At 35.9% G+C, this 14342-nt stretch overlaps 2 protein-coding genes across 2 annotated transcripts; both read left to right on the top strand.

Moving 5' to 3' along the window:
* Positions 1 to 2925: 2925 nt before the first annotated feature.
* LOC106337822 (calcium-dependent protein kinase 14) lies at positions 2926 to 4530 on the top strand. Its single transcript, XM_013776935.1, has 4 exons — positions 2926 to 2982; positions 4022 to 4189; positions 4286 to 4341; positions 4404 to 4530. Exons 1-4 carry the CDS (start codon positions 2926 to 2928, stop codon positions 4528 to 4530), a joined length of 408 nt encoding a protein of 135 aa, XP_013632389.1.
* Positions 4531 to 13197: 8667 nt separating this feature from the next.
* LOC106337821 lies at positions 13198 to 13638 on the top strand. The gene has a single exon (XM_013776933.1). The coding sequence runs from the start codon at positions 13198 to 13200 to the stop codon at positions 13636 to 13638; it is 441 nt and encodes a 146-aa protein (XP_013632387.1).
* The last annotated feature ends 704 nt before the right edge of the window (positions 13639 to 14342 follow it).

Below are 14342 nucleotides of genomic sequence, written 5' to 3'. Positions count from 1 at the left end.
GGACGAGCGCTCGGTCGCTATGTAGCGACCGAGCCTTGGCTTGAGCTTGGTCGCTATGTAGCGACCGTGCGGGATGATCTGAATTTGAATAGCGGAAAACATGGACTAAGCTTGCTACGGTCTTCGGGAGATAACATTCGAAGGTTTGATGAGAATGCATGGATTGATGTCCTATCGATGCTCGGAAGGGTTCAATCGCTACACAGCGACTGAATTTTGGCTCGAGCCCGGTTGCTACGTAGAGACCGAGCGGGACGGACGATCGGTCGCTGCGTAACGACCTATTTCGAGCTTTCGTCGGACATCTCGATTCTTTCTTCCGTAAAGCTTTTTCGTAAGGAAGAATCTATTCCGAAAAGTACTGTTCGGAGAAATTCTTATTTTCTTCCTCGGACGTTTTGAATGTTAAATTTGTCGTAACCGTTTTTCACCCCAACAATCTTGAGAGGTCTAAACTTTTACCGCTGCTCAAAAGAGCCATCGCTATACAGAAAGGAAGTAAGTAATGAGCTCCTTGTAGTGGTCGTATATGTAGACGACTTGCTTGTTACCGGATCATCACTGAAGTTGATAGAAGATTTTAAGCTTGAGATGGCTACTAAATTTGAGATGAGTGATCTTGGGATGTTGACTTATTATTTGGGTATTGAAGTTCTTCAAGGAGAAGATGGGATCGTTCTAAAACATGATCGATATGCACGAAGAATACTTGAGGAAACGGGAATGGCTTCATGCAACTCTACACACGTGCTCATGGAGATGAACTCGTAAGTTCTCCAAGGCACCGGAAGAAAGGAGTGTGGACGAGAAAGAATATCGCCGTAGTGTTGGTTGCTTACGTTACCTTCTACACACTCGTCCAGATCTCTCTTTCGCTGTTGGGGTTCTTAGCAGATATATGCAGGAGCCAAAAGAGTCTCATGGTGCAGCATTGAAGCAGGTTATAAGATACTTGCGTGGGACGTGTACACTTGGACTTCGGTTTCAGCGTGGAAAGGATATGAAACTCAAAGGTTACAGCGATAGTTCGCCCAATGTGGATATAGATGATGGGAAAAGTACGACTGGGCATGTATTCTACTTTGGGAATAGTCCTATATAACTTGGTGTTCCACAAAGCAGGAGATAGTGGCATTGTCGAGTTGTGAAACAGAGTTTATGGCTGCTACTGAAGCCGCAAAGCAAGCTATTTGGCTTCAAGAATTGATGAGTGAGGTCGTGAATGAAGTGTGCAGGCGAGTGATCATTAGGGTGGACAATAAATCGGCAATAGAACTTGCTAGGAATCATGTGTTTCATGGCCGCAGCAAAAATATTCATAGGAGATTCCACTTTATACGTGAATGTGTTGAGAATGAACATGTTGAAGTTGAGCATGTACCCGAAAACAAACAGAGAGCTGACATCTTAACCAAGCCACTTGGGAGGATCAAGTTCACTGAAATGAGAAGTCTGATTGGAGTTGAAGATGTGAGTGAGTTCAAGCTTAAGGGGGAGAATGTTGGAGTTAGCTTGAACTTGAAGAAACCTTAAGCAACAAGTTATTTGATTCCTAGTTGGATTATGATTTGTTTAGATAATGATCATGATATGATTTGTGTTTATCAACTAGGATTAGGTTTTTGGTTGCTATATAAATATAGCCTTTGTCATTAGATAAAACCGTGAGAGTTGATTGTGATTTGAGACAAAAGTTTGAGGTATTTTTCTAAAGCTATTGATTGATTGAATAAGAGAAAGACTTCTTACTAAACTTGTGATTCTATATATATAAACAGCATGTTCAAGAGATTTATCATTTTATCGTTTCATTGTATTTTGCCTATACTATATTGTTTGTCTAAAATTCATGAATAAAGGATTACGTTTTTAAGTGGTGACTGCCATTGCCATATATGGTGAACCATATGCACTAATATTAACTATTTTTACAAGAACTAATAGCAACATCATAAACCCGTCGTTCGTCACAATAATTTTCTTCGGTGTATGTTCAATTCACAGCTTGACCGTTCAATTGTCTTGAAATAAAAATTGTACCGTAAATAAAACCCCTGCATTAGCTTAAATCATTAATCAAGCGATGTTTCTTGCAGAAAATACGATAAGCATGGTCTCGCTAAGGGACAATATAAATCAATAAATTAATTAAACAAGAGAGTAAAAGTATGAAACTCTAAATGAAGAAAAATATATAAAATGTAGATGCCTAAAGTACTGTTTTGCATAACAGTTCATTTAACACAAACAATATTCCCTCTCTTCATGCTACATAAACCGATCAGTATCATACCTGCTTATTTGGTATTAATTTTTTTAGGCTTACCATGCAAGGAAATCAGCTCCTGATGCACGGTTTTAGGTATGCCTAAGCTGTAACTCGGTGTTATTCTTCGGTTCGGAGGTACAAAATCAACTTTGTTGATTTTCATATCCTTAATGTCTGCGCGTCAGCAGCATACTGAGTTTTGATCTTATAAGTTATGGGTGTTTGTTAAATTATAATTAGGACGTATATTTATTTTGATGGATCGGACCTGCAGGCCTATTTAACTTTTAGCCCTGTTTAATTAACATCTTTAGGTTTATGATTTATCTAAATTTCTTATCCCAGGTCAAATAGGAAAATAGATAACAAGTATAAATAAGAGCAATGATTGTGTTGGTTATGAAAGAAAACATATTCTGCGTTCTTATTAATTTGTTTTCGCTCTGCTCAAACTGGTTTCCTGTTTTAGAGATATGATCGACCCTTTTATTATTTACTTTATTCTATGGGTTGTTTATTTTGTGGTGATGATTACAGAGGGTTGTTGGTCGACATGGAACGTAGCCAGGGGTGGTAGTGGTGGAGGAGGCGGAGTTAGTCGTGTCCATACTTACGAACGCGAGGAGGAGGAGATGGTGGAGAAGGAGGAGGAGGAGATGGTGGAGGTGGAGGAGTTGGGGAGTACGGAGATGGTTGTGGTGGTGGTGGAGGAGGTAGTGACAGCTGCGGCGCGGTGAATGATGGTGACGGCTGAAAATTCTATATATTTAGACTTTTTTGTTATTTTTATTGTATTTTAATTTTTTTTAGAACAATACAATTCTTATTGTTGGGTTGATAATAATACTACTTTACTTAATACTATTGGGGTTTTGTATATTTGGTTTGTTCTAAATATCTACATCTGGTTTTGTATATTTGGTTTGTTCCAAATATCTAGTGTTTGTTGTGAATTTTGTATGTGTTTGCGTATATGTTTATTAGAGTAGAGTAGAGTAGAGGATGTGTTTTGTGGTGTGCGCTACTTGGAGGTGGGGCAGTAGAGAACAATTTGTGGTTGATCATATGTTGTTAGTCTTTTGACACGTGTTTGGCCGAGTTTGTTGGCTTTCTTCGGTTGTTAAGACTATCATGAAAGTTGTTCAGGTTCGTTAGGTTTTTTTGATGACATTATTGATCTATAAACATTGCTTGAGAGGCACGTCTTTGTTGTTTCTCATGATGCGTGTTTCCATGTTTTGAGATGTGCCATAAGCATATGTTGTAATGCATAGAGACTTAAAACCTGAGAACTTCTTGTTTGCAAACAAAATCGAAACTGCATCTTTGAAGGCCATTGATTTTGGTCTGTATGTTTTCTTCAAACCAGGTAAAGCTTTCTTTATCTTGGCTTCTTAGCCAAGATGCTTGAGTTAAGATGCTTGAGTTAAGCAGGAAGATGCTTCATCCTGACCCAAAGCGTTGTCTTACAGCTCAACAAGTGCTTGGTATCATCTTGCTTTCAAAATGCAATTGTTTCTGGTATTAATATTGAATCAAACTTAAGTAAGACTCCAACCATCTTTGGTTAACGGAACATCCATGGTTACAAGATGGTAAGAATTCTCCAAATGTTTCATTAGGTGAAACCGTAAGAACAAGCTCAAGAAAAGGGCACTCAGGGTATGCACTGGCAATCTCTTATCTTGAATTTTTTTTTTGGTATCTTTTGAAAGAGTGTAAGATAGTTATGTTGTGGTTGTATTACTTTAGGTTATAGTTGAGCATTTATCGGTTGAAGAAGCATCAGGCATCAAAGAAAGATTTCAAGTGATGGACACTAGCAATAAAGGAAAGATTACCATCGATGAGCTAAGGATCGGATTGCGTAAACTAGGGATTGTTGTTTCTCAAGATGACATTCAAATCTTGATGGACGCGGTAAGCTCTTAAGCAATACTTGAAGCTACTAAGCAATAGTTACTTGACCTACAAGCTATTAAGCAATGAGCTAGCGGCTTTGTTATTATTATACAGGGAGATGTTGACAAAGATGGATACTTAGACGTTAATGAGTTCGTAGCCATATATCGGTACACATCATAAAGATGGGCAGTGACGAGCACTTAAAGACAGCCTTTACGTTCTTTGACAGTGGTTATATCGAAATAGAGGAGTTGCGAGATGCCTTGGCGAATGAGTTTGACACAACTAGTGAAGAAGTTGTCGAAGCCATTATCCTTGATGTTGATACCAATAAGGTTAGACACAGGTTTTGTTAGTGTAAAAACTACGCGTTTCCCTTAGATAATGTAGGTATGTAATTTACGTACCAACTAATTTAACAGAATCTCTTATTAGATAATGTTGTATGTGAACCACGCGTCTGTGGTCGGGTGGTCAAGGCATTCCGTATATCCCTAAAAGGACCCGAGTTTGAATCCGCACCACACCAGATTTTCATTCGCGTGACCACCGAGGCTTTCACATTTTCTCTCCGAAAAATGGTTTACCATTTTTTTTCATGCTGTATGTGTATTTTATAATTACGTTACGTTTTGTTATCTATGGTTTTGCTATAGTCACGAGGATATGGCCTTGGCTTATATATTAATAAAAACTAGATCTCGGATTATCGAGTAAATAATTAAACATTTAGTTTTTGTTTAATTTTTAAAATAAACTTTATAGTTTAAAATTTGTTTTCATTGGGTTAGGTAGTAAAAATTAATCATTGTTAGATAATATGATTTTTGTTATTTAAATTGTTTTTTTATAATTTTAAAAGTTAACATCGACAAATATTTAAATAATTAACATATGGAGGTATAGTATTACAACATTAAATTATATCTATTTAATTTATACTATCTATAAATCCAATGGATCATCTATTGTTTAAATCCAATTATTGATAGCCCAATAAAAATTTCTGGTAGGCCCAAAATTTAAATGATAAGATTAAAGATTAAATGTAACATGATTTTCTAAGAATATATCCATTTTTAAAAAAATCACACATAAATCAAGGTTGTGACTTATGATTTAATATATAAGATAGTTTATATTTATGAAAATAAAATTTATAAATTTATCAATTGAATATACTTTTATCATATTTATTTAAATATAATATTTTAACATGATCATGACTATAACGTATATAAAATAGGATATAATTTATTTATTTTCATTTTATAAACAATAACTTAAAGTACATTAAGTTATTGTTAAAATATTTTTACACAGATTTTTTAGAATTTTTAAAATATAATATATAAATATATATTATATTTAAAATGAAAATATATTATGATTAAAGTAGTTACAAAGATTTTATATTATTAGTTTTAAAGAAATACATGTATTATATACTTTGCTAATGTTAACCCTTTTTACCAACGTATTACATTTTATTTTTGAACGTAAATATTTTATACTTACGAACATAAAATATATAAAATTTATAAATTTATAAATTTAATACAATTTTATTATGTTTAGCTCAATATAATAATTTCTTTTAATATGATTGATTATGATTATATAATAGATTAAATATTATAAAATTTTTTATTTTTTTTGTTTTATAAATGATAAATGAATATATTAATATATAATAATCTTTCAACTAATTTTAAAATTAGTGAAAATATTTAAATATAATTTCAAAAATGAAGATCTTGTAATAATTCTTTAAAAAAGATTTGTTAGAATTTTAAAATAAATATATTTATATTTAAAATAAAAAGATATCAAAAGATATTATGATTAAAGTATTTTAAAGATTATGTGTATTATTAGTCTTAATAAAATACATTTAGTAAGATTTCTAAATGATGGTCCAAATTAAAAAAATTACACATGAAAGAAATCATGACTTCTATTTTAATGTATAAGATATAAAGATTAGTAAAATATTGTTTTATTGCCATATTCAATGATATTTTAACATTTCACAAATTTAGAAAAAAATTTAAAAATTAAAATTTTCTCTTCGTAGATTTATATTATCGAGTAAATAATTAAACATTTAGTTTTGTTTAATTTTTAAAACAAACTATATAGTTTAAAATTTGTGTTCATTGGTTTAAGGTAATAAAGATTAATCATTATTAGATAGTATAATTTTGTTATTTTAAAAAAAAATCTTTATAATTTTAAAAGTTAACATCGACAAATATTTAAGTATTTAACATCTGGAGGTTTAGTATTACAACATTAAATTATATCTATTTAATTTATAATATCTATAAACCCAATGAATTATCTATTCTTTAAATCCAATTATTGATAGCCCAATAAAAATTTATGGTAGACCCAAAATTTAAATGATAAGATTAGAGATTAAATATAACATGACTTTCTAGGAGTAGGTCCATTAGGTCTATTTTTAAAAAAATCACACATGAATCAGACTTCTGTTTTAATATATAATAGGTCCATTTTTAAAAAAATCACACATGAATCAAGGTTGTGACTTCTGTTTTAATATATAAGATACCTTATATACAGTTATCACTTGGCTAAAAGGAACCAAAAACTTGTTTTTTTTTATGTAAAGAGAGTATGAGTACTCAAACGCTATCATGAAACTGTTTCATCATATATTCTGCGGAAATGGTCTATCAAGCTCGAGTTCCATCATTATCTTAGCTTCATTTTGGGATCATAGTTAACATATGTTTCACATAGATTTGATGGAATCCATTTGCTTCCAATGATTGTGTAGAGCTAGCTACAAGCGATGCTTCTTGTGGAAAACACGACAAGCACATGCACAAAGTATACAAAAGTATGATATGTACATATATACTTGTGGATATACACATATAAATATGAATTGATTAAAAATATACATATAAACGGCATGTTCTGTCAAGAGATTTAGGTTTCATTGTATGCTATATATGGCGAACCAAGAGGTTATCCTTACAAGATCAGACCACCATTAAGACCACAGGAGAAAACTGGTTATTAATCTAACTAAGGGCAATGGGAGGAGCAAGGATAAAGATTCAACGATACAAGAGAGCTAATCACAGAGAACTAACCTAATCAAACGGCAACCCTATAGAACAATAAGATCAATAAGAAGTCTTTTTCTTATTCACTTAATCAAAAGCTCAAATCACAAGTCTCAAATCACACACATTCGCATATCAATATGCGTCTATATATATAGGACTCTAACAAATCCTAATCCAATCATTATTAAGTTTCCTAATCCTATTAAGATAAACACAAAGAGAAAAGGAAACTTATATCACAAGCTTTATCCAAGCTTATCCAACATTCTCCCCCTTAAGCTTGAGCTCATCTTTACACACATCTTTGATCCCAATAAGATCTCTCATTTCCTTGAACTTCGTTCTTCCAAGCGATTTAGTTAGAATGCTTGTTTTATGTTCATTTCCCGGGACATGTTCAGCTTCAACTTGCTCATTTTCGACACATTCTCGAATACAGTGAAACCTTCTGTGAATATGCTTACTTCGCCCATGAAACACCGGATTTTTCGTAAGAGCAATCGCGGACCTGTTGTCAACCTTGATAACTACACGTTTGCTTTCTTCTCCGACAGTTTCACTTAGAAGTTCTTGCAACCAAATAGCTTGTTTTGCTGCCTCCGTTGCAGCCATGAACTCAGCTTCACATGATGAGAGAGCTACTATCTCTTGCTTTGTAGAACTCAAGGTAATAGGACTCTCTCCATAATAGAATATGTGACCACTAGTACTTTCCCCATCATCGATGTCAACGTTGTGGGAACTATCGCTGTAACCCATCAGTTTTACGTCTCTTCCACGCAAATAATGGAGACCAAGGTAGCAAGTACCTCGTAGGTATCTGAGAATCTGCTTAAGAGCCGCACCATGAGATGCTCTAGGGTCCTGCATGTATCGAGAGAGCACACCAACACTGAATGACAGGTCCGGACGCGTATGCAATAGATATCGTAAGCATCCAATGGTCCGTCGATATTCCTTTTCATCAACCTTCTCCTCAGTAATCGACTTTGAGAACGTTGCATTTAGTTCCAATGGTACATGAGTCAGGTTGCATAGGCTCATTCCCGTTTCTTCGAGTATTTTGCGAGCGTATTGATCTTGTTTAAGTATGATCCCTCCTTCGTATTGAACTACTTCTATGCCCAAGTAATATGTTAACTTGCCAAGGTCGCTCATCTCGAAATTTAGATGCCATCTCCTGTTTGAACTCAATGATATCTTTGTCAGAAGAGCCCGTGACCAACAAATCATCTACGTAAACAACCGCGACTAGCACCCTCTTGTTTTATTCTTTTCGATACATAGACGGCTCCTAAGAGCACCGGTGAAAGCATAGCTCGCGTAAGATTTTGTTGAGCTTTATGTTCCATGCTTTTGGCGCTTGTCGCAATCCATAAAGAGCTTTCTTAAGCTTATAGACTTTTCGCTCTTCACCTGCAATAACGAAACCTTCTGGTTGATGAACATAAACTTCCTCCTTCAGTTCTCCGTTCAAGAACGTAGTCTTGACGTCGAGATGGTGTATCTCCCATCCGTGTGATTCTGCTAGCGCGATGATCAGCCTGATCGTTTCAATTCGGGCCACAAGAGCGAAAACTTCATCATAATCTACGCCATGTCGTTGAACATATCCTTTGGCCACCAACCGAGCTTTGTATTTACTAATAGTTCCATCTGCGTTGCGTTTGATTTTGAATACCCACTTAAGTCCTATGGGTTTAACACCTGCAGGTAACTCAACAAGATCCCAAGTGTTATTCTTTTCAATAGAATAAATCTCATCCTTGCACGCATCGATCCATACTTTCATCTCCTTTGCTTCAATGAAAATCGATGGTTCATCATTAATAATCATCAAGAGCTTCTCACTTTCTACTTCTGAAATCAGAATATAGTCATCAAGGTAAGAGGGTTTGTTACTGGTTCTCGTTGATCGTCTTGGTTGTGGCTGATGATCTTCTTCTCCTTCTCCTTCGTCAACACCTTCATACTCATCATCGTGATTTGTCACATTATTCTCTCCATCACCATTGTCATCATCATCACCAAGACCTTCAGCTTCGTGTTCTCCATTACTAAGACGTCTCAAGTTGATCTCATAATCTTCATCGACGAACCCATCGAAACCTTTGTTTTCGTTTCACTTCCATTCTTTATTTTCTTCAAATATGACATCACGACTTACCACAATCCTCTTTTTCAGAGGGTCAAATAGTCGGTAGGCTTTTGATCCTGGTTCGGTTCCAAGATGAACCAGAACCCAAGACCTATCATCGAGTTTCTTTCTTCCGGGTGTTTCTGTTCTTGCATAACACACACAACCGAACACCTTTAGATGGGACAGGTTTGGTTTTCGACCCTTTAAATCCTCATAAGGTGTTCTTCCTTTTAGTGATCTCGTTGCCATTCTACTGATTAGGTAGGTCGCATGTCTAACGGCTTCACCCCATAGATGATTTGGCATATTCATATGCTTTAAGATGCTCCTAGTCATCTCTAAGAGGGTTCGGTTTCGTCGCTCCACCACACCATTTTGCTGAGGTGAGTATGGGGCCGTTAGGTGTCTATTCACGCCATGCTTCTCACAATAGGATCGAAACTCATTAGAAGTAAACTCACCACCTCGATCAGTTCGGAGATTCCTTAGTTCCTCCCGTGTTTCTTGTTCGACAAGTCATTTGAAGTTTTTAAATTTTTCGAAGGCTTCTCTCTTTTCCTTTATCAGAACGGTCCACATGTAGCGTGAGTGGTCATCAATAAGAACAAATACATACCGGTTGTGTGATGGTATCGAAGGCGAGATAGGTCCACAAAGGTCAGCGTGCACTAACTCAAGGAGCTTTGTTGCTCGAAAGTGGGTTGCTTGTGGGAACGGTTTTCTGCTTTGCTTTCCACGAAGACACGATACACAAGTGTCTGTGTGTCGACTGATGGAGGGTAGACCTGTAACGAGCTCCTTGTTGGCCATCATTCTCATCGTCTCTTGATTTATATGGCCTAAGCGGGCATGCCATATCTCTCCTTCTCCACCACTCTTTACTTGCAAACACTGGATAAGATCAACTTGTAGAGCCACTTTGTATAAGCGGTTCTTTGTTCGTGCTGTCTTGAGCATCCTTTGTCCTTCTCGATCATAAAGAGTTAGTGTGTCATTCTTCATACGTACTTCACATCCTGCCTCAGTTGCTTGTCCCAAGCTGACAATGTTACTGCATAGTGATGGTATGTAATAGACGTTCTTCAGCACCTTCTTCTCGCCATTCTTGATAATGAATCGAATTGATCCTTTACCCTTGATGTCAATTCTTGATTCATCTCCAAAACGAACGTTCCCGGTGATAGTTTCATCAAGCTCGAAGAAAAACATACGATTGCCACTCATATGGTTACTAGCGCCGTTGTCGATATACCAAACCTCCATTGTATCTGATTTTGTCTCAAAGATTGCTGGATTGACCCTTTTCTCATTTAAATAGACTACTTCGTGCATCATGAGAGTATCAGCTTCTTCAGTATCATCATCCTTCTTCTCAATGGTCTCTTGTAGCTTTAGGTGTTTGTCGGGACAGTCCGTGGCGTAATGCCCTTGCTTATCGCACTTGAATCATGTGATATGCGAGGCGTCTCCACCACGTCCTTGTCTATATGCTTCCCTCTGTTGTTGAAACGTCCTGCGGCCATGACCTCTTCCATGCCAATTAGATCGACCACTGCGGCCTCGACCTCTAGAGTTATACCATAGCCTTCAGAGGTCGTATCAGCATTGGTATACATCAATTTTCCGGTATCCTCATGTGTTTCTTCTTCCTCATCAGCAACTCTCTCTTCAAACGCCTTTAATCTCCCGACAATATCTTCAAAGGGTGTGGTATTAAGATCAAGCATCTGCTCAAGAGAAGCAGCCATATGAATGTATTTCTTTCTTGGCAAACACTTTAAGTATTTTTTAACCAGCTTCGGTTCTTCTATCGTTTCTCCTAAAAAAGCAGATTTGGAGGAGATTTTGGATAGCTTTCCGGCGAAGACATCGATTGTATCTTCTTCTTTCATCTTGAGTCTATCGAATTCTGTCATTAGGGTTTGAAGCCTAGCTTCTTTTACCCGCTCAGCTCCTACGTGTCTTGCCTTTATAGCATCCCATATTGCCTTCGCGGTGTCCAGGTCGCCGACTTGCATGATTAAACCCTCGGGTATATTGAAACAAAAGCGCAGTTGCCATATTGTTCTTCTTCTCGTCTTTGGTTCCAGGGTCTATTGCTTCCCAAACTTCGCTAACCTTGAGTGCAATCTTCATCCGCATAGCCCAGACAGTATAGTTTGTGGAGGTTAACATCGGGTATTTAATGGTTGTTGGTCCGGCTTCCTTGGGTGACACGATTCCATCTTTAACATCTACCATGTTTGTTTGTAATCCCTTCAAAGAATCTTTGATTGCTCTGATACCAAATATAGAACAATAAGAAGTCCTTCTCTTATAAACTTAATCAAAAGCTCAAATCACAAGTCTCAAATCACACACATTCGCATATCAATATGCGTATATGTATATAGGACTCTAACAAATCCTAATCCAATCATTATTAAGTTTCCTAGTCCTATTAAGATAAACACAAAGAGAAAAGGAAACTTATATCACAAGCTTTATCCAAGCTTATCCAACATACACCACTAACCAAAGAGACCCGAATGCAACCCACACTCATGAACATGCGTACTGACAAACCCACAAAATAAAAACCTTACACAACCTAGGACTAAAATAAACTCTTATCTAAGAGAAAGATACAATTCAGCGGTGGCCGTAGAAGAAGATAATCATATCCGAAAGCCAGTATAGACCTCCGAGCACAAGCGAGAGGTTACAACCAGTAGCACATCTGAACAAAAAAATAAAATGAATAGTACAATAGAGAAATTTTAAAATACATATCTACCAATAAGTTAAGCAGAAAATAGCAATATACGAAAACAAGAAGAAATTCTCAGCCATTTCCCTTTTGCATTTGGTAAACTTCCTGTTCGTTATTTAGGTCTTCCTCTCTTGACGAAGAACATGACAGTGTTAGACTACCTGCCCCTGATAGAGAAGATAAGGAAAAGAATCGGATCTTGGACAGGAAGGTTTTTATCCTATGCTGTAAGACTCCAATTGATCAAGTCTGTTATCTCAAGCTTGGTTAACTTTTGGATGGCTGCTTTTAGATTGCCAAGTAGCTGTATGAAGGAGATTGAACGGGTTTTTTCTGCATTTCTTTGGTCTGGTCCGGAGTTAAATTACAGGAAGGTGAAAGTATCTTGGGCTGATGTTTGCAGAACAAATTAAAGCAGGAGGGAGGTCTGGGCTTAAGGAAGCTGAAGGAAATGAACTATGTAAGCTGTCTGAAGTTAATTTGGAGGATACTTTCTTCAGATTCGATGTGGATTAACTGGGTAAAGATATATCTGATCAGGAAGGGCTCGATCCGGATGGTCAAAGAGAATACTCAGTCAGGCTCTTGGATGTGGAAGAAGATATTGAAGTGTAGAGAGATTGTGAAAAGAATGTATAAAGTAGAGGTTAAGGATGGGAAGAGAACTTCTTTCTTGTTTAAAAATTGGTCTTCAATGGGCTGTTTGAAGGATATATTAGGAGAAGGAAGTCATATTGACATGGGGATTTCGTTAAATGCAACAGTGGAGGAGAGTTGGAAGCATCGAAGGAGGCACCATTGAATTTTGCTTTTAAACAAAGTAGAGGATGAGATTGAAAAGCACAGAGAAAGTAGAACTCAAGAGAAGGATGTTTCTTTATGGCTGAATGGGAAGAATTATAAAAAGACGTTTTCATCGAAGGAAACTTGGGATTTCACAAGAGAAAGATATCAATTATGCCACTGGAGTAAAGAAGTGTGGTTTAAGTATGCAACGCCGAAGTATTATTTCATTTTATGTACGGCTATGAAAGGAAGACTTGCCACTGGAGATTGCATGAGATACTGGAATGGGAATGTCAATACGTCATGTGTCTTGTGTATTGAACTGCTGGAAACTGTAGAGCATTTATTTTTTGAGTGTGATTACTCTGCGCAGATTTGGGAGGCTTTGATGAAGGGTGTTTTGAGAGAAAAGTTTACGGTGAGTTGGGAAGAAATGATGAGAATCATGAGAGATACAAAGAGAGGGATGATAAATCTGTTTCTTATCAAGTACATGTTTCAAGCGACTGTGTACATGATTTGGAGCGAGCGTAATAGAAGGAGACATGGGGAAACTGAAGCTCCAGCAGACCTCTTGATAAAGCTTCTTGATAAGAATATGAGAAACAAGCTCACTCTAGTGCAAAGGAAAGGTGATAAAGAGATTGGAGAAGGAATGCAACATTGGTTTAATACAAGATAGATTTTGATGATTATTTGAGTTAGGAGAAGTAAGTTTAATTTTCATCATAGGAAAAGGTCACAACTATTGTAAAAAGGTATTTTTCTTTTAAATTAAATTTAACATTCAATTCAAAAATAAAATAAAAAATAGCAATATATTCAATTCAAACTTAACATGAATGATTATTTTAAATTTAAAATTAAATATATAACGCATAACAAGTTAAATAAGAAAATGTAAAATGCAAATATTTACATAAAATAAAAATTAATAAATTTAACAAAACCAGAATTGACAATCCGCGTTTTAGCCCCGAAAAGAACCTAGTAAGTGTATATATTTAATTATAAAATATTTGGCCTATTTTGTTAATTATAAAAATATTTTAGCAATACTAGAATATAGATTTCAAGGCTGATTTAACACAATCAGTTTCAAGGCTGATTTTAGCAATACTAGAATATAGATTTCAAGGCTGATTTAACACAATCAGTTTCAAGGCTGATTTTAGCAATACTAGAATATAGATTTCAAGGCTGATTTAACACAATCAGTTTCAAGGCTGATTTTAGCAATACTAGAATATAGATTTCAAGGCTGATTTAACACAATCAGTTTCAAGGCTGATTTTAGCAATACTAGAATATAGATTTCAAGGCTGATTTAACACAATCAGTTTCAAGGCTGATTTTAGCAATACTAGAATATAGATTTCAAGCATG

Source organism: Brassica oleracea, chromosome C4 (assembly GCF_000695525.1).
Source record: "Brassica oleracea var. oleracea cultivar TO1000 chromosome C4, BOL, whole genome shotgun sequence".
Lineage (NCBI taxonomy): Eukaryota > Viridiplantae > Streptophyta > Magnoliopsida > Brassicales > Brassicaceae > Brassica > Brassica oleracea.
The sequence above is the reverse complement of the archived record's forward strand: the minus strand, read 5'-3'. Positions and strand labels throughout refer to the sequence as shown.